The following is a 21,360-nucleotide window of genomic DNA, read 5'->3' as shown; positions in this document are numbered from 1 at the left end:
CCGCTCACTTCTCCCCACACTTGACTGAGTCCCTCCTCTTTGATACCTGCCTGTCTGCAGAGAACGTGCACTTGCGCCTACTGTCGGCCAGGCCGCCGGGTGGAGGTGGGCTGAGTTGGGTGCACACCCACAAGCCACAGACCTTCAGGTGCATTCCCCAATCAGTTTTCTCAGTATTAAAAGTGGCATTTTGATCTCTATCCATTTGACTCATGTAGCTATTATGCAAATGATTCTGAATTTAGGTAGAGAAAAATAGTGTTTTTTATGAGCTGCCTAAAATTCCAGGTTATAAATGTCAAAACCATTGAGAAACTCACCAAAAACTATTACAGCAATAATATAAAATGTAAAAGCATACCCCAAACTTACAGGTAGTTATAGTAGGACACCAAAACAAGACTGTTAAATATCTTTATCTTCTAGTAAAAATGTGTCTGCCTAAGAACAATGACAACAATAAGGAACTTTAAACCCTAAATGGTAACTAGGTTACGCAATTAAATAGGAGATAAGCAGTAACAAAATGAATGGAGCCGGGATTTCCCTGGTGGTCCAGTGGTTAAGACTCCGTGCTCCCAATGCAGGGGGCCCAGGTTCGATCCCTAGTCAGGGAACTAGATCCCGCGTGCCGCAACCAAAAAAAAAAAAAAAAAAAAAAAATCCCTCGTGCCGCAACTAAGACCTGGCACAGCCAAATAAATAAATATTGAGAAAAACATGAACGGAACTCACAAAGACAGTGTTAACATAAGTAAAGGATGAACATAATGAAGCAGGAAAAAAGAACCAGGAATAAGAACCTAAGAAAAGGGCTTCCTTGGTGGCGCAGTGGTAAAGAATCTGCCTGCCAATGCAGGGGACACGGGTTCGAGTCCTGGTCCGGGAAGATCCCACATGCCGCGGAGCAACTAAGCCCGTGCGCTACAACTACTGAGCCTGCGTGCCACAACTACTGAAGCCCACGTGCCTAGAGCCCATGCTCCGCAACAAGAGAAGCCACCGCAATGAGAAGCCCACGCACCGCAACAAAGAGTAGCCCCTGCTCACCGCAACTAGAGAAAGCCCACGCGCAGCAACAGAAGACCCAATGCAGCCAAAATAAATAAATAAATAAATAATAAAATAAATAAATTTATTTAAAAAAAAAAAAGAACCTAAGAAAAGCAGGAAAAACAAAACCCTACAAGTAATTGTAACACCTAAGGGAAGAAAACTAAAAAGCCTCACTGAGAGATAAAAATAAATGGAAAAACATTCCTGGATAGGAAGTCTGAATACTGTCATAATGTTAATTCTTCCTAAATGAATACATAAGTTTAGTGCAATTTTACTCAAAATCCCACAGGCTTTGTTTTGTTTTGATTTTGAGAAAGCAATCCTATAACTTATCTGCGAGAATAGCCGAGGGGAAAAAAAAAAAGAAGAATGAAGGATGAAGGGACAGGGGTCCTGACTTAAGACAGTCAAATGTTATAAAGATACAAATAACTCAGAGTGCGGTAGAGACTCAAGAGAAAAACAGATGAATTGAACAAAAGAGATAATTCGCAAGTAGAACTTAGTATAAATGAGTAGGTAAAATACACTTTAAAGGAATTATTACAAATCACTTAAGAATGAATGATTACTTAATAAATGTGTTAGGAAAATGACTGGGGAAAAAAAAAAAAAGAAAAACTCAGACCCTCATTTTCACAACCCAACCAAAATAAGTTCTAGATAAGTTTATTAAAAGACTAAATAGAAGGAAAAAAAAAACTTAAAAATCAGGAAGGAAATTTAGATACATGTATTAACTTTGATTAAAGGATTTTTAAAATAACACAGCAGTATACATCCATATGCAAATAAAGAAAAAGTACAAATGGTTAGTGAACAAAAAAACCTTTAGTCTCTGGCTTTGGCTACTCATTTGGGCATGAGATACTTGTCCCACAGAGGGAAGAAGATAATAGCCTCTGAACTCCTGCACAGCTTTACAAGCACAGAAAGAGCACCAGAAGTTTGGTTAAACCGACCTCCTTTTTCTTTTATTTAAAGACCTGGACTAAGGGTTCTAGGGGTAGCATTGATATTTGTTGGGAGGGAATCACTCATAGTATTTATTTCTTGGTTACTCTTAGGGCCTCCTTTCACATGAATCCATGGTTCTTGGATCAAATGCTGAGCAAAACTTAAAGAAATACCAGTAAGTGAGTAGGTAGAGATGGAGGAAAACCTATAGGAGCTCACAGTCCTCCAGGCTGGACACCGCGGTGACAAGGGTCTCACCTCCTCTTCCTCTTTCCGCTTGGCCTCTAACTGCCTCCGTTGCTCCTCCTGAGCCCGCCTTTCCAGCATTTCTTCATGAAAAGACTTGGGAGGGGGCTTGTTGTGCTCGCAGAGAAATGACTGCACATGGTAAGCCAGTTCAAATATCATCACCTAAACACATGGATGGAAATCAACCACAAATGGTCAAGTGACGCGAAGCAGGGCCCCAAGGTAAGACTACAGAAAAACATGCAGGCCATCCGAGACCCACTCACAATGGTGATATTCATTTTAATGTGACACGTTCTAAATTAGGTCTAGGATGCAACCACAGGAGGAAAAAGCTTTTATAGCACTCACCTCATTGTGTTGCTATCAAGAAAAATCACTATCTAGATAAATAAAAAGCTTCACTTTTCTTTTGCAATCCTATTCAATTTATTAGCATTTTCTATATAATAAATCCAATAAAATATTTTTCTGTATAAATAAATCTGGTAAAATATTTAAGACTGCATAAAAGTAAAGACTACCTTCCCAACTAGAAAACCTGCCTACATAATGACAGTTGAGCAGAGAATAATCATTGCTAACATGAGAGCTTTCATCTATCCATACAGCATACTGAAAACATCCTACTGGGGTACAGAGGCAAACGCTTAAAGGCCTCACTCTCTCCCTGCTAGTAATGGGCCAGTAGGAGGCTAATTAATACTTAGAAAGCATTTCATTTCCACTTAGGGAAGCATTTACAGTATCAGAAGGAAAAAGGCCCCCCTCTCAGACATCCTATGTGAATGTAGGAAGCCACTTTCTCCAACCCCTAAATCATAAACCATAGCTTGGCTGGTAAATCAACAGAACAAAGGTTTCTGGGACCCCACCCTGACCAACTATTCCAACCCCAAAGAGGTCAAGAGTGCCGAGCTCCTTCTGCAGATGAGGACCACCACTCTGAAATTTCTTTTTCCTCAATTACAATGAAGCAGATTAAAAATTATTGTTTCTAAAAGGACTTAGGGTGGTAAAAGGTAATAGAATTCACTGTACACAAGAATATATAGTTTGCCTGGTGTTCACCTTTCTCTTGGGGAGAAACCACAGCTATTATTGGGGGAAGCTGTATTTTTTATTGTACTAGAAGCTGTGGCTTTCACTGGATATACTTCTATTTACAGTTGAGAAACACTAGTCTAGAGTCTAAGAGGCAAACTGTTCTGTGAAAAGCTCTTTTAAGGAAAGCTGATTAAAGAAGGCAGTTTCCATCACGTCAAAGAGAAACCATTTCTACACCAGAAAGGAGCCAGGAGCCAAGCAGTGGAGGGTTTTTCTTTTGCTAATGTATTTAATTTACTAGCATTTTCTGTATAAATCTGATAAAACATACAAGACTGGATGTAAATAAGAGCTAGTCTCCAAACTGGCTCTTGCCCCCTCTCCCCCAAATCTACACAGTCCATCGTCTTGCTTTTTTCAGCCTCTGCTCACATGTCACCTGGTGGGGCCTCTCCTGACCTCCTTATTTACGGCAGCCGCTCTGCCTCAACTCGCAGTACGCATCTGTATCAGCCAGGGTTCTCCCAAGAGACAGAACCAAATAGAAGGTGTATGTGTCCACATATATATACGGTATAGTATCTGCACATAACCTATGCGCATCTTCCCACAGTATACTTTAAATCATCTCTAGATTACTTACAATACCTAAAAGAACGAAAATACTATGTAAATAGTTGTAAATACTATGTAAATGCTATGCAAATAGTTGTTGGCATGCAGCAAATTCAAGTTCTGCTTTTTGGAACTTCCTGGATCGTTTTTCTGAATATTTTCGATCTATGGTTGCCTGAATACACGGATGTAGTACCCACAGATACGGAGAGCCGACTGTGTATGGAGAGAGAGAGAGAGAGAGAGAGAGAAGGAAGGAGGGAGAGGGAAAAATTGATTGAGATTGATTTTAAGGAATTGGTTCACGTGATTATAGACGCTGATAAGTCCAAATTCTGCAGGGTAGGCCAGCAGGCTGGTGACCCAGGGTAGAGTTGATGTTGCAGTTCAAGTCCCAAGGGCATTTCCTGGCAATTCCTTCTTCCAGGGAGGCCAGTCTTCTTCTTTTAAAGCCCTCAACTGACTGGGTGAGGCCCCCCCACCTTATGGAGAGTAATCTGCTTAACTCAAAGTATACTGATTTAAATGTTAATTTCATCTAAAAAATACCTTCCCAGAAACATATAGAATAATGTTTGGCCAAATATCCAGGTACCATGGCCTAGCCAACAGACACATAAAATTAACCATCACAACTTCTATTAGAATAGATAAAATAGAAAACTGACAACATCAAATGCTGACACCGATGTGGAGAAACTGGACCACTCACATTGCTGATGGTAATGTAAAGTGGTCAGCTAATCTGGAAAATTTTGGCAGTTTCTTAAAAAACTGAACACACAGTACCATACACCCACAACTGCACTCCTGAGCATTTATTTCAGAGAAATGAACTTATGTTCACACAAAAAGCTGTACATAAATGTTTACAGCAGCTTTATTTTTAATAGCCCCAAACTGGAAATAATTCCGATGTCTTTCACCTGGTGGATGGCTAAACAAACAGTGGTGCACCTATAAGATGGAATACTACTCAGCAATAAAAAGTAACAACTATCGATACATGTGACAATCTGATGAGTCTCCACAGAATCATGCTGCAGTGGTGGGGGGAGGGGGAGTAAATCCCAAAGGTCACATACTGTGACTCTACTTATATAACATCCTTGAAATGAGACAATTACGGAAATGGAGAACAGATTAGTGGTTGTCAGGTATCAAGGAGGGCATGGGGGTGTAAGGAGGTGGCAACATTAGGGATCTTGTGGTGATGAAACCATTCTGTATCTTGACTGTATCAATGTCAATGTCCTGGTTATGATATTACACTACAGTTTTGCAAAAATGTTACCATTGGGGCAAACTGAGTAAAGGGTACTTGGGCTCTCCTGGTATTATTTCTTACAATTGCATGTGAATCTATAATTATCTCAAAATAAAAAGTATAATTTACAATAAAGCCAAAAAAGGCAGGGGGGTGGGGGGGAAAACAGAAGCAGAAATAAACAAGTGGGACTACATCAAATTAAAAAGTTTCTGCACAGCAAAGGAAACCATCAACAAATGAAAAGGTAACCTACAGAATGGGAGAAGATATTTGCAAATCATATATCTGATAAGGAGTCAATATTTAAATACATAAAGAACTCATACAACTCAGTAGCAAAAAAAAAGAAACCAAACAATCTGGGACTTCTCTGGTGGTGCAGTGGTTAAGAGTCCGCCTGCCAGTGCAGGGGACATGGGTTCGATCCCTAGTCCGGGAAGCTCCCACATGCCGCGGAGCAACTAAGCCCATGCTCCACAACTACTGAGCCTGCGCTCTAGAGCCCATAAGCCACAACTACTGAGCCTGCATGCCACAACTACTGAGCCTGCATGCCACAACTACTGTGCTCTAGAGCCCATAAGCCACAACAACTGAAGCCCACGTGCCTAGAGCCCACACCCCGCAACAAGAGAAGCCACTACAGTGAGAAGCCCACACACCGCAAAGAGTAGCCCCCACTCGCCACGACTAGAGAAAGCCCGCGTGCAGCAACAAAGGTCCAGCGTGGCCAAAAAAACCCAAAAAAAGCAAAACAAAAAACCACCCAAAAACTCGCAAACAATCCAATTAAAAAATGGGCAGAGGAACACAATAGACATTTTTCCAAAGAAGACATACAAATGGCCAATAGGCACATGAAAAGATACTCGACACATCACTAATCATCAGGGAAATGCAAATCAAAGCCACAATGTGTTATCACCTCACACCTGTTAAAATGGCTATCATCAAAAAGACAGCAAATAACAAGTGTTGACGAGGATGTGGAGAAAAGGGAACCCAGGTACACTCTTGGTGAGAATGTAAATTGGTGCAGCCACCATGGAAAACAGTATGTAGGTTCCTCAAAAACTTAAAAATAGAACTACCATATGATCCAGCAATCCCACTTCTGAGTATATATTCAAAGGAAATGAAAACAAAGGATCTTGAAGAGGTATCTGTACTCCCATGTTACTGCAGCATTATTCACGATAGCCAAGCTAGGGAAACAACCTAAGTGTCAACGAATAAGTGAATAAAGAAGATGTGATACACACACACACCAGAATATTGTGCAACCATGAAAAAGGACATCCTCCTGTTTGCAAAACACACATGGACCTTGAGGCATTATGTTAAGTGAAACAAGTCAGACAAAGACAAATACTGCATGATATCACTTACAGGTGGAATATAAAAAAGCTGAACTCACAGAAACAAAGACTAAAAGTGCTATTGTTTTAAGCTGCTACATTTTAGGAAAATTTGTTAGAAAGTAATAGATAACTGATAGAGAACCTTACGAATACTGAACACTTCCTTACTTGAACTTATAAATAATACTAAAGTATTTATACATAATTATTAGTTTTTCAAAGTAGAACAAGCTTTGTGGTATTTGTTGTCTGCACGGCCTAGGAGCCAGAGGTAGTAACTAGAGTGTTAGGGACCCCTAACTTTCAATTTTGGCTCAAGTTCCAAGAAAACATGTACTCTTGAGATATTATTCGGTGGTTTGATATTTTGGTTTTTCTACCTGTAAGACAGCATTGACATACATTAATTCATTTGTTAAATTTAAAAAGTATTAAACTAATATAAATAGAATAAAATATAATAACTTAAAAAAAAAAAGAAACAGAGACTAGAATGGTGGTTACCAGGGGCCGGGGGCGAGGGAGTGGGAGAAAAGGGGAGATATGTTGGTCAAAGAGTACAAACTTCCAGTTATAAGATAAACAAGTTCTGGCGATTTAAGGTACAGCATAGTGATTATAGTTAATAATACTGCATTGTAAAAATAAAATAAAATAAAATACAGCAAAAAATTTTTCAAAAAAATCACAAATCATGAATTCAAGAAACCAGAGGATTCTGTAGCTTAATTTTCAATATAACTCCATATTATTTTTCAGCTAGACATTAGACTACACTAGAAACGACTTAAACTAGAAAGAACTTTGGAATAATTCCCAAGGCCTATTTTTTTTGTCCAGACTGTGCTACAATCAATTTCTTTCTTTCTTTCTTTCTTTTTTTAACATCTTTATTGGAGCATAATTGCTTTACAATGGTGTGTTAGTTTCTGCTTTATAACAAAGTGAATCAGTTATACATATACATATATCCCCATATCTCCTCCCTCTTGCGTCTCCCTCGCACCCTCCCTATCCCACCCCTCTAGATGGTCACAAAGCACCAAGCTGATCTCCCTGTGCTTTGCAGCTGCTTCCCACTAGTTATCTATTTTACATTTGGTGGCGTATATATGTCCATGCCACTCTCTCACTTCCTCTCAGCTTACCCTTCCCCCTCCCCGCGTCCTCAAGTCCATTCTCTACGTCTCTGTCTTTATTCCTATCCTGCCCCTAGGCTGTTCAGAACCTTTTTTTTGGTTTTTAGATTCCATATATATGTGTTAGCATATGGTGTTTATTTTTCTCTTTCTGACTTACTTCACTCTGTATGACAGACTCTAGGTCCATCCACCTCACTACAAATAATTCAATTTCATTTCTTTTTATGGCTGAGTAATATTCCATTGTATATATGTGCCACATCTTCTTTATCCATTCATCTGTCGATGGACACTTAGGTTGCTTCCATGTCCTGGCAATTGTAAACAGTGTTGCAATGAACATTATGGCACATGTATCTTTTTGAATTATGGTTTCTCAGGGTATATGCCCAGTAGTGGGATTGCTGGGTCATATGGTAGTTCTATTTTTAGTTTTTTAAGGAACCTCCATACTGTTCTCCATAGTGGCTGTATCAATTTACATTCCCACCAACAGTGCAAGAGGCTTCCCTTTTCTCCACACCCTCTCCAGCATTTGTTGTTTGTAGATTTTCTGATGATGGCCCTTCTAACTGGTGTGAGGTGATACCCCATTGTAGTTTTGATTTGTGTTTCTCTAATAATTAGTGATGTTGAGCAGCTTTTCATGTGCTTCTTGGCCATCTGTATGTCTTCTCTGGAGAAATGTCTATTTAGGTCTTTTGCCCATTTTTGGATTGGCTTGTTTGTTTCTTTAATATTGAGCTGCATGAGCTGTTTATATATTTGGGGGATTAATCCTTTGTCCGTTGATTCGTTGGCAAATATTTTCTCCCATTCTGAGGGTTGTCTTTTCGTCTTGTTTATGGTTTCCTTTGCTGTGCAAAAGCTTTGAAGTTTCATTAGGTCCCATTTGTTTATTTTTGTTTTTGTATCCATTACTCTAGGAGGCGGATCAAAAAAGATCTTGCTGTGATTTATGTCAAAGAATGTTCTTCCTATGTTTTCCTCTAAGAGTTTTATAGTGTCTGGTCTTACATTTAGGTCTTTAATCCATTTTGAGTTTATTTTTGTGTATGGTGTTAGGGACTGTTCTAATTTCATTCTTTCACATGTAGCTGTCCAGTTTTCCCAGCACCACTTATTGAAGAGGCTGTCTTTTCTCTATTGTATATCCTTGTCTCCTTTATCAAAAATAAGGTGACCATATGTGCATGGGTTTATCTCTGGGCTTTCTATCCTGGTTCATTGATCTATATTTCTGTTTTTGTGCCAGTACCATATTGTCTTGATTACTGTAGCTTTTTGGTAGAGTCTGAAGTCCAGGAGCCTGATTCTTCAGCTCTGTTTTTCTTTCTCAAGATTGCTTTGGCTATTCAGGGTCTTTTGTGTTTCCATACAAATTGTGAAATTTTTTGTTCTAGTTCTGTGAAAAATGCCATTGGTACTTTGATAGGGATTGCACTGAATCTGTAGATTGCTTTGGGTAGTATAGTCATTTTCACAATGTTGATTCTTCCAATCCAAGAACATGGTATATCTCTCCATCTATTTGTATTGTCTTTAATTTCTTTCATCAGTGTCTTATAGTTTTCTGCATACAGGTCTTTTGTCTCCCTAGGTAGGTTTATTCCTAGGTATTTTATTCTTTTTGTTGCAATGGTAAATGGGAGTGTTTCCTTAACTTCTCTTTCAGATTTTTCATCATTAGTGTATGAGAATGCATGAGATTTCTGTGCATTAATTTTGTATCCTGGTACTTTACCAAATTCATTGATTAGCTCTAGTAGTTTTCTGGTAGCATCTTTAGGATTCTCTATGAATAGTATCATGTCATCTGCAAACAGCAACAGCTTTACTTCTTTTCCGATTTGGATTCCTTTTATTTCTTTTTCTTCTCTGACTGCTGTGGCTAAAACTTCCAAAACTATGTTGAATAATAGTGGTGAGAGTGGACAACCTTGTCTTGTTCCTGATCTTAGAGGAAACAGTTTCAGTTTTTCATACACTTTTTTTTTTTGAATTTTAGAATTTTATTTATTTTTTTATACAGCAGGTTCTTATTAGTTATCCATTTTATACATATTAGTGTATACATGTCAATCCCAATCTCCCAATTCATCCACCACCCCTGCCCCCTGCCACTTTCCCCCCTTGGTGTCCATATGTTTGTTTTCTATATCTGTGTCTCCATTTCTGCCCTGCAAACCGGTTCATCTGTACCATTTTTCTAGGTTCCACATATATGCATTAATATACAATATTTGTTTTTCTCTTTCTGACTTACTTCACCCTGTATGACAGTCTCTAGATCCATCCACGTCTCTACAAATGACCCAATTTTGTTCCTTTTTATGGCTGAGTAATATTCCATTGTATATATATACCACATCTTCTTTATCCATTCGTCTGTCTATGGGCATTTAGGTTGCTTCCATGATCTGGCTATCATACAGTCACTTTCTATAGTACAACAATGACTGAAGTTCTTGGAAACGCAACTTAGATGGCTGTGACTCAATGTGTTATAGAATGCAAGTTAAAAACTGTCCAGGCACTTTCCTAGTGGTCCAGCATAGACATGGAGGCCTAGGGTTAGCCCTTACTTAGCTCTTCTCACTTTTTATAGGATGGGATAGTTAAGCATGAGCTACCCAGGTAAAAACACTGAGTGATCTTATACAAAAGTGAGGAAATCGATTATATTTAAGAGATAATAATACTCTCAGTAATTATACACACAGTATACACAGAGTTAATACACACAGTAATACTCTGCCCTAAGAAGTTACCTAGCCTAGCCGTCCAGAGAGAGTTCTGCCACCCAAGGGGGAGCTCATGTAGACTCTGATGTCACAGAATTAAAAAGGAATCAGTACTGAACTAGGTGTAAATGCTCAGATATAAAAGGGACATTGATGGAGGAGAGTGTATTGTTAATTGTTGAGAAGGAAAACAGTCCTTCTGATATGAAAAGTGGAGAGGTGGCAAAGTTTGGTGAGAAATCACTTGTCTGCAAACATTTTCCAACATAAAGGTTGAAGTCAAGATGAGGTCATGATGTCAGGTCCAAAGTGTGCCAAAAGAATGGCCAGGTTCATATAAAGTGCTTCCAGAAGAATTCTTAAGCAACAGTACTATCTATATACACTCTACAATTTGTAATTCATAATTACCGTTAATTAAAAAAATACAAACAGCAATGTTCCCCTTTGTAGATACCAATAAAACCCAAAACATCCTAGTGAAATTTAGATTTGAGGTGCAACGGGAAAGCCTTTAACCCAAAGAAAAGGCCAGAAGGCAAACACTGTTGAACATGACGAGATTTTTACCATCCTCTCATAATTCCAGTTTAACAAATCATACCTCGCCACAATGTTTTTTGGCCACTTCTTCTAGGCGGGACTTTAACAAATTAACAGTTTCATTTGACAGACCTTTGGCATTCATTAATGCTATTTCAGGGACTCTGGAAAAGAAAAAAAACAAAAAGGAGTTACTCTAGAAAGTACAGATTATTTGCATTAATATTTGCTAAGTTCCAAGCTCGGGGCCTGGGGATTTCATAAGGGCCTCATTTGTGAATCTCACTGTACCCCCAGCAACATTTCTTTTCATCTCAAAAGCATTTTAACTTTACCCCAGCAACTCTGTTGACACAGTACTCAACACGGAGGCACCTGCAGCCTGTGGGGGCAGCAGTGGGCTGGCTAGTCGTCAGTGTGGGCAGTCGGGTGCCCTGATCCCCCAGAGGACCAGACATACATGATTGGGGCTCGATCAGGGGTCTCCCCAACTCCTCTGTGTGATTTCAGCTTTACAACCTGATTTAAATTTTTAACATCAATTACTGTCTACTGCCTTTTAAAAAATCACTCGAGCTCTGTGTGTGATTCTAGCCTAGTAACTTCACTATGAGCTCCCCTGTATGGTAACGCTCCATCCTGGCTTGGCCCTCAACGTCAGTTTACTCAGACAGCTCACCTGCCAGAGTCCAGATGCTCTGTGCTCGTTAGTGCACTCTGGCATAAAGCAGGACAAGAATACCAGGCGAGATGGAGCCACAGTGATCTATCTAGTATTCCTACAACATGCTGTGTCCCAGGCACTCATTCTGCTGTAAATGAGCTCACCTACTCATGCATAAATCTAGTCATGCACACTCTGCAAACTCTGCTCTTCCAAGGATGCCTACCACACTCTCCTCTTCATCCCTATAGAGCGCAACTAAGAGTTAACACTTTCTACCCAAGGAAAGTACAACCAGCCCTTGGGGTTCTTCTTATTTCCAACCAATACACATCTAATAACAACTCTGAGATTAAGTAGGCTTCATTTGAAGAGAAGATGATTCATCACTTCCCACCAAGCATTTCTGAGTAATTCATGGCGTTTTACCTTGGCGAAGCCTTTACTATTCACTTACCTATGGATTCTCTCAATGCTTCAGTATGATAGATTGCTACAATCATCAATCTAGTTGGATAGATGGAAATCTGAGAGAGACTACTGAGTCTATGTGTGGTCCAGCCAATCCAGGATTCTCTCTCTTACAGTGGCATCAAGGACTATTTTGCAGAAAAGGAAAGTTTTCCTGCCCCATATCATCTCAAAAGATAGGAATGTTTCCCCAAGTCAAGACTTACATAATTTTTTTTAAAAAAAGCAAGCAGTCATTATATAGCAATATTAACAGAATGGTGAAAAATTCATCCGCAACACTAATTAAACTTGCTTTAAAATTTCCAGTGTTCTCTTTATGCCTTTGCTACATAATTCATAATTTTATGTAGCTGATAGTATAATGTTTACTTTTTAACTTTTTGTTAAGCATTTGCATGCTGTTTCTTAAGTAATATTTTTACCAAGTGGACACATCAAGATTTACCTGACGAGTTCTCTAAAGTAGTGGTTCTCAACCAGGGGTGACTGTGTCTCCCCCAGAGGACATCAGTCAATGTCAAGAGGGCAAAGAAGCTCTGCGCCCCTCCCCACATTCCTGGCCTAAGCATCTCTTCCATCTGGCTGGTCCTGAGTTGTATCCTATATAATAAACCGGTAATAGTAAGTGAAGTGCCTTCCTGAGTTCTGTGAGCTGTTCTAGCAAATTATCGAACATAGGCATTACGGGAACCTGCAAATTTATAACCAGTTGATCAGAAGTACTGGGACTTGCAACTGGCATCTGAAGTCTTGTTGTGGGACTGAGTCCCTAACCTAACTATCAATTTTAGTGTCACAATTGAATTGAATTGTCTGGACACCCTGTTGGTGTCAGAAAAGACACCACCTATACAGTGTCAGGAAACTAAAACCTAGAGAGGCACTGTCTTATCTTTCTTTCATAAAATTAATCACCCTTCAATTAATGCATAAATTAACTTTCTGAATACCTACTATATCTACTCTAGGCATACAGGTTGGGCTAAAAGTGGGTTACTAACTTTGAGGAACTCAACTTGACCTATTTGTATTTTCATATCCTCTATCACCTCTTAAGATAACAAGTCCCAAACATTTACCACCCACTGTGTAAGGCAGGACTTCATTTACCACCCACTGTGTAAGGCAGGACTTCCTTTTATTTGTCACTTTCCTTCACTGGCTTCCTACACAACAAGCTCAAACCACAAAACATCATCCAGGCCAATCTGCTTTTCCACATGGAATGTCTGGGGAAAGATTACATGGAATATGCATGGTACTTTAAAAAAAGAATACTCAAGTCCTGATAGCTAATGCTTTTGTTTTACGAGTGAATCTCAGCCAGAGGGAGTATCACCTTCAGCGGGAGTTTAGAAATACGTGAGGTTTTCGGCTGTCTCACTGACTGGGGAACTCTCTTGACATTAGTGGGTAGAGGCCAGTGATGTTACACGCCCTGCAGGGTGTGGGACTGCCCAGTGAAGACTCGTTAGCAGTCCCCCCACAGAAACAGGGCAACTCTAAATCCTCCTTTACTCTAGGAAGTAAAGGTCCCATTGGCCTGGAAGGCTACTCTAAGTCCTAATGCCTATCATACTTTAAAACTAAGTCCACAAAGCTTTTATAGTCACTTCACCTTTATCTTTTTCTTCTAGATTGTTCCTCTTACTTGTTTATGAAGAATTAAACAAACAAAAGTTAACATATCAGAGGAAGCAAACATTAGTCATGGAGCAAATATTACCATCCATAAAGACTACTAACTATAAGCTGACTTAACAGGAGACAGGTTTCATGAAAATGTCTATTGCTGATGTAGTTTTCATGAAATGCAAGTGACAGGAAATAAAATTTTAAATGGAATAGGGGCCAGAAGGAGAAAACACCATTAACTTCAACCTGTTCCTATGTTTCCAAAACAAAGAACGGAAATCACATCACAGCTATTTCTAAATGTACTCACACATCTGGATAGGTGGGTGGGCATTTCACTCTCAAATCCACTTTCACGTATACTTCTTCCCCAGTCAAGCCCTGAGGGTATAGAACTAAATTGATTTCAGGAGGCTCTTGGACCTAAAAGAGAAAAAGAAAATCTTTTTTTCTCTAGAGAGCCAATCATTAAAGATTAAGATAAGAATTATTAATATTTTAGCCAAAAGTTCCACTTTTAAAATATTACACATAATTTTATTTTATATAGGTGTTGGTCACATTTTCCTAAAGCATGGTTTAAAAACAAAACCTGGAGGGCAGACAGCAGAAGAAGAACTACAATCCTGCAGCCTGTGGATCAAAAACCACATTCACAGAAAGACAGACAAGATGAAAAGGCAGAGGGCTATGTACCAGATGAAGGAACAAGATAAAACCCAGAAAAACAACTAAATGAAGTGGAGATAGGCAACCTTCCAGAAAAAGAATTCAGAATAAAGATAGTGAAGATGATCCAGGACCTCGGAAAAAGAATGGAGGCAAAGATCGAGAAGATGCAAGAAATGTTTAACAAAGACCTAGATGAACTAAAGAACAAACAAACAGAGATAAATACAATAACTGAAATGAAAACTATACTAGAAGGAATCAATAGCAGAATAACTGAGGCAGAAAAACGGATAAGTGACCTGGAAGACAGAATGGTGGAATTCACTGCTGTGGAACAGAATAAAGAAAAAAGAATGAAAAGAAATGAAGACAGCCTAAGAGACCTCCGGGACAACATTAAATGCAACAACATTCGCATTATAGGGGTCCCAGAAGGAGAAGAAAGAGAGAAAGGACCCGAGAAAATATGTGAAGAGATTATAGTCGAAAACTTCCCTAACATGGGAAAGGAAATAGACACCCAAGTCCAGGAAGTGCAGCGACTCCCATACAGGATAAACTCAAGGAGAAACACGCCGAGATACACAGTAATCAAACTGGTAAAAATTAAAGACAAAGAAAAATTATTGAAAGCAGCAAGGGAAAAATGACAAATAACATACAAGGGAACTCCCATAAGGTTAACAGCTGATTTCTCAGCAGAAACTCTACAAGCCAGAAGGGAGTGGCATGATATATTTAAAGTGATGAAAGGGAAGAACCTACAACCAAGATTAATCTACCTGGCAAGGATCACATTCAGATTCAATACAGAAATCAAAAGCTTTACAGACAAGCAAAAGCTAAGAAAATTCAGCACCACCAAACCAGCTCTACAACAAATGCTAAAGGAACTTCTCTAAGTGGGAGAAAAAAAGACCTACAAAAACAAACCAAAAACAATTAAGAAAATGGTAATAGGAACATACATATGAATAATTACCTGAAATGTAAATGGATTAAATGCTCCAACCAAAAGACACAGGCTTGCTAAATGGATACAAAAACAAGATCCATATATATGCTGTCTACAAGAGACCCACTTCAGACCTAGGGACACATACAGAATGAAAGTGAGGGGATGGAAAAAGATATTCCATGCAAATGGAAATCAAAAGAAAGCTGAAGTAGCTATACTCATATCAGATAAAATAGACTTTAAAATAAAGAATGTTACAAGAGACAAGGAAGGACACTACATAATGATCAAGGGATCAATCCAAAAAGAAGATATAACAATTGTAAATATTTATGCACCCAACATAGGAGCACCTCAATACATAAGGCAACAGTTAACAGCTATAAAAGAGGAAATCGACAGTAACACAATAATAGTGGGGGACTTTAACACCTCACTTAGACCAATGGACAGATCTTCCAAACAGAAAATTAATAAGGAAACACAAGGTTTAAATGACAAAATAGACCAGATAGATTTAATTGATCTTTATAGGACATTCCATCCTAAAACAGCAGATTACACTTTCTTCTCAAGTGCGCACAGAACATTCTCCAGGATAGATCACATCTTGGGTCACAAATCAAGCCTCAGTAAATTTAAGAAAATTGAAATCATATCAAGCATCTTTTCTGACCACAACGCTATGAGACTAGAAATGAACTACAGGGAAAAAAATGTAAAAAACACAAACACATGGAGGCTAAACAATATGTTACTAAATATCCAAGAGATCACTGAAGAAATCAAAGGGGAAATCAAAAAATACCTAGAGACAAATGATAATGAAAACACAACGATCCAAAACCTATGGGATGCAGCAAAAGCAGTTCTAAGAGGGGAGTTTATAGCTATATAAGCCTACCTCAAGAAACAAGAAAAATCTCAAATAAACAATCTAACCTTACACCTAAATGAACTAGAGAAAGAAGAACAAACAAAACCCAAAGTTAGCAGAAGGAAAGAAATCATAAAGATCAGAGCAGAAATAAATGAAATAGAAACAAAGAAAACAATAGCAAAGATCAATAAAACTAAAAGCTGGTTCTTTGAGAAGATAAACAAAATTGATAAACCATTAGCCAGACTCATCAAGTAAAAGAGGGAGAGGACTCAAATCAATAAAATTAGAAATGGAAAAGGAGAAGTTACAACAGACACCACAGAAATACAAAGCATCCTAAGAGACTACTACAAGCAACTCTATGTAATGAAATTGAAGTAATGAAATTGAAACTGTGATTAAAAATCTTCCAACAAACAAAAGTCCAGGATCAGATGGCTTCACAGGTGAATTCTATCGAACATTTAGAGAAGAGCTAACACCCATCCTTCTCAAACTCTTCCAAAAAACTGCAGAGGAAGGAACACTCCCAAACTCATTCTATGAGGCCACCATCACCCTGAGAGCAAAACCAGACAAAGATACTACAGAAAAGAAAATTACAGACCAATATCACTGATGAATATAGATGCAAAAACCCCTAACAAAATACTAGCAAACAGAATTCAACAACACATTAAAAAGATCATACACCATGATCAAGTGGGATTTATCCCAGGGATGCAAGGATTCTTCAATATACGCAAATCAATCATTGTGATACACCATATTAACAAATTGAAGAATAAAAACCATATGATCATCTCAATAGATGCAGAAAAAAAGCTTCTGACAAAATTCAACACCCATTTATGATAAAAACTCTCCAGAAATTGGGCATAGAGGGAAACTACCTCAACATAATAAAGGCCATATACAAGAAACCCACAGCAAACATCATTCTCAACGGTGAGAAACTGAAAGCATTTCCTCTAAGATCAGGAACACGACAAGGATGTCCACTCTCAACACCAGTATTCAACATAGTTTTGGACGTCCTAGCCACGGCAATCAGAGAAGAAAAAGAAATAAAAGGAATACAAATCGGAAAAGAAGTAAAACTGTCACTGTTTGCAGATGACATGATACTATACATGGAGAATCCTAAAGATGCTACCAGAAAACTACTAGAGCTAATCAATGAATTTGGTAAAGTTGCAGGATACAAAATTAATGCACAGAAATCTCTTGCATTCCTATACACGAATGATGAAAAATCTGGAAGAGAAATTAAAGAAACACTCCCATTTACCATTGCAACAAAAAGAATAAAATACCTAGGAATAAACCTACCTAGGGAGACAAAAGACCTGTATGCAGAAAACTATAAGACACTGATGAAAGAAATTAAAGAGGATACAAATAGATGGAGAGATATACCATGTTCTTGGATTGGAAGAATCAACATTGTGAAAATGACTATACTACCCAAAGCAATCTACAGATTCAGTGCAATCCCTATCAAAGTACCACTGGCATTTTTCACAGAACTAGAACAAAAAATTTCACAATATGTATGGAAACACAAAAGACCCTGAATAGCCAAAGCAATCTTGAGAAAGAAAAACAGAGCTGGAGGAACCAGGCTCCCGGACTTCAGACTCTACTAAAAAGCTACAGTAATCAAGACAGTATGGTACTGGCCCAAAAATAGAAATATAGATCAATGAAACAGGATAGAAAGCCCAGAGATAAACCCATGCACATATGGTCACCTTACTTTTTAAAGGAGACAAGGATATACAATGGAGAAAAGACAGCCTCTTCAATAAGTGGTGCTGGGAAAACTGGACAGCTACATGTGAAAGAATGAAATTAGAACAGTCCCTAACACCATACACAAAAATAAACTCAAAATGGATTAAAGACCTAAATGTAAGACCAGACACTATAAAACTCTTAGAGGAAAACATAGGAAGAACATTCTTTGACATAAATCACAGCAAGATCTTTTTTGATCCGCCTCCTAGAGTAATGGATACAAAAACAAAAATAAACAAATGGGACCTAATGAAACTTCAAAGCTTTTGCACAGCAAAGGAAACCATAAACAAGACGAAAAGACAACCCTCAGAATGGGAGAAAATATTTGCCAACGAATCAACGGACAAAGGATTAATCCCCCAAATATATAAACAGCTCATGCAGCTCAATATTAAAAAAACAAACAACCCAATCAAAAAATGGGCAGAAGACCTAGATAGACATTTCTCCAAAGAGGACATACAGATGGCCAGGAAGCACATGAAAAGCTGCTCAACATCACTAATTATTAGAGAAATGCAAATCAAAACTACAATGAGGTATCACCTCTCACCAATTAGAAGGGCCATCATCAGAAAATCTACAAACAACAAATGCTGGAGAGGGTGTAGAGAAAAGGGAACCCTCTTGCACTGTTGGTGGGAATGTAAATTGATACAGCCACTATGGAGAACAGTATGGAGGTTCCTTAAAAAACTAAAAATAGAATTACCATATGACCCAGCAATCCCACTACTGGGCATATACCCAGAGAAAACCATAATTCAAAAAGACACATGCACCCCAATGTTCATTGCTGTGCTATTTACAATAGCCAGGTCATGGAAGCAACCTAAATGCCCATAGACACATGAATGGATAAAGAAGTTGTGGTACATATATACAATGGAATATTATTCAGCCATAAAAAGGAACGAAATTGGGTCATTTGTAGAGACGTGGATGGATCTAGAGACTGTCATATACAATGAAGTAAGTCAGAAAGAGAAAAACAAATATCGTATATTAACGAATATATGTGGAACCTAGAAAAATGGTACAGATGAACCGGTTTGCAGGGCAGAAATTGAGACACAGAAGTAGAGAACAAACATATGGACACCAAGGGGGGAAAATGGCGGGGGGGTGGGGGTGGTGATGTGATGAATTGGGTGCTTGGGATTGACACGTATACACTGATGTGTATAAAATGGATGACTAATAAGGACCTGCTGTATAAAAAAATAAATAAAATAAAATTAAAAAAAAATCCGAAAACCTGCAAGAGAGAGTACATATTCCTTTTCAAAGTTCTCTAAGGAGTGACCTGAAATGTCCCATGTGGGCTCCATTCATTCAAATGTCACTGAGTGCTGATGACCTTCTGAATGCTGCCCTAGAGACTGGGAGTTCAGAGGCAAATCTACACAGACATGAACCCAACTAGCTGGCACAGACTAGAAGACAAATGAATGCTTTCAAAAAGTGATGAGTGCTGTAAAGAAGACAAAGTCAAGTCATGGAACATAGTGGTGGAGGAGGAGAAGGTACGCAGACAGGTGGGTCAGGGAAGGCCTCTTGAGCAGGAAATATTCGATATTTCGAATATTGACATAAGTGAAAACCCTGACATGAAGAAATATGATAGCTCTCCTAAAATTGTGTATGCTTTCAACCAACTGCTTTTCACCAAATACTCCATTCTTCTTTATTTATGTATGCTTTTTCCAAAAAGGATTTGAGGCAGTTTATAATATCTATATATCATGAGAAAGGGGAGGTTGAGGGAACATCTACGCGTGTGGTCCAGACACTTGACCAACTTTGCAAGGTAGGTGCACTCTCCTTTGTACAGACATTTTACAGACAAGGCGGCTCAGGCTCAGACTTTCAGTTTCTTGCCCAACAACACACAGCAACAAGTCTGGACTTCAAATCCAATTCTGACTCCCAAACCTGTCTTTTCCATCAGCCCTCCCTTGTTAATGCCAACCCTGAGTTACTGTGACTGAGCCTTGATTTTCCCTTGGAATGTCCAGGCAGCCAGGGCAAAAAGAGAAATGCGGCATTATCAGAAAAGAGAAAAGATAAAAATTCTTCTAAGGGTAATAAAGTACTTAGCAACATTAAATTCTAATAGAAATTTATAACATGAACCTTACATGTGGCACCATGAATTACACAATCAACTATGTATATAAAATACGTAAGCTTGGTTTTTATTTCTTTTTAATAGAATCCCTGATTTTTTAGCTGGATACATTTCCCAGATGCCTTTGCAGCTCAGTGTGGCTACTGGATTAATTTCTGGCCAGTAAGATGAAAGAACTATAATATGCAATTTCCAGGAAGTGAACTTTATCAAAGGAAAGGGATGAAACTTCTTCATCCCCTTCTCATTCCAGCTGGCTGGAATGCAGATGTGATGACTGGAGGTCAGACAGCCATTTTAGACCATGAAGGGCACATTAAGGATGGTAGAACAGCAATTCAGAAAAAGCCGTAGACTCCAGACTTTTACATGTAAAAATATAAACTTTGTTATTTTAAGTTTTCTGTCATATGTAGCTAAACTTAATCCTAACCAGTACAGGCTCATTGGGAAAAAAAAAAAAAAGACAGTCAGGAAACAGTGCTTTCAGAGGTAAGAACAGAATATTTGCCAGGCTTCTCTCAAGCGAACTGAGAGGCTTCCCAACATGTGAAGATGCTTTTATGCAAAACATGTTTAGGATACCAAGTGTTAGCTCATATTAGGGCATTCAAGGACTCCTGGAGCTGAAGAGGACTTGATTAAAAAGTTCAACAGGGCTTCCCTGGTGGCGCAGTGGTTGAGAATCTGCCTGCTAATGCAGGGGACACGGGTTCGAACCCTGGTCTGGGAGGATCCCACATGCCGCAGAGCAAGTAGGCACGTGAGCCACAATTACTGAGCCTGCACGTCTGGAGCCTGTGCTCCGCAACGAAAGGCCACAATAGTGAGGCCCGCGCACCGCGATTAAGAGTGGCCCCCACTTGCCGCAGCTAGAGGAAGCCCTCACACAGAAACGAAGACCCAACACAGCCAAAAATAAATAAATAAATAAATAAATAAATAATTAAAAAAAAAAAACTTTAAAAAAAAAAAAGTTCAACAATCAAGATGTTCTAAAGATTAGGATTGGGTAAGACCTCCTTCATGCCTTTAGAAGATAAATGGTCATTAGAATTCAATGTTGATAAAATCTTTGATTTAACCTGCACAAGGAAATAATGAATTCCTGGAATATTTGTAGGTAAAAAAACTCAAAGTCAGGGGTAACCAA

The 21,360-nt window shown here is 38.7% G+C and overlaps 1 protein-coding gene across 4 annotated transcripts in view; it reads right to left on the bottom strand.

The window, feature by feature from the left end:
• Positions 1–21,360, bottom strand: part of EIF2AK4 (eukaryotic translation initiation factor 2 alpha kinase 4) — a 108,237-nt gene that overhangs the window by 81,052 nt on the left and 5,825 nt on the right. For 3 of the 4 annotated variants that reach the window (XR_014242518.1, XM_082384915.1, XM_082384916.1), the window contains exons 2-4: positions 14,071–14,183; positions 11,049–11,151; positions 2,275–2,427 (exon numbers count right to left, since the gene is read on the bottom strand). Coding sequence is in view for 3 of the 4 variants with exons in the window: in XM_082384915.1 (XP_082241041.1) it covers positions 2,275–2,427; positions 11,049–11,151; positions 14,071–14,183 (369 nt within the window). In the remaining variant the exon portion in view is untranslated. Of the gene's footprint in view, positions 1–2,274; positions 2,428–11,048; positions 11,152–12,570; positions 12,669–14,070; positions 14,184–21,360 lie in introns of those variants that run through there. The other variant, XM_082384917.1, reaches the window with a different exon arrangement.

This window comes from Balaenoptera borealis, assembly GCF_965194805.1.
Source record: "Balaenoptera borealis genome assembly, chromosome: 3".
NCBI lineage: Eukaryota > Metazoa > Chordata > Mammalia > Artiodactyla > Balaenopteridae > Balaenoptera > Balaenoptera borealis.
The sequence above is the reverse complement of the archived record's forward strand: the minus strand, read 5'-3'. Positions and strand labels throughout refer to the sequence as shown.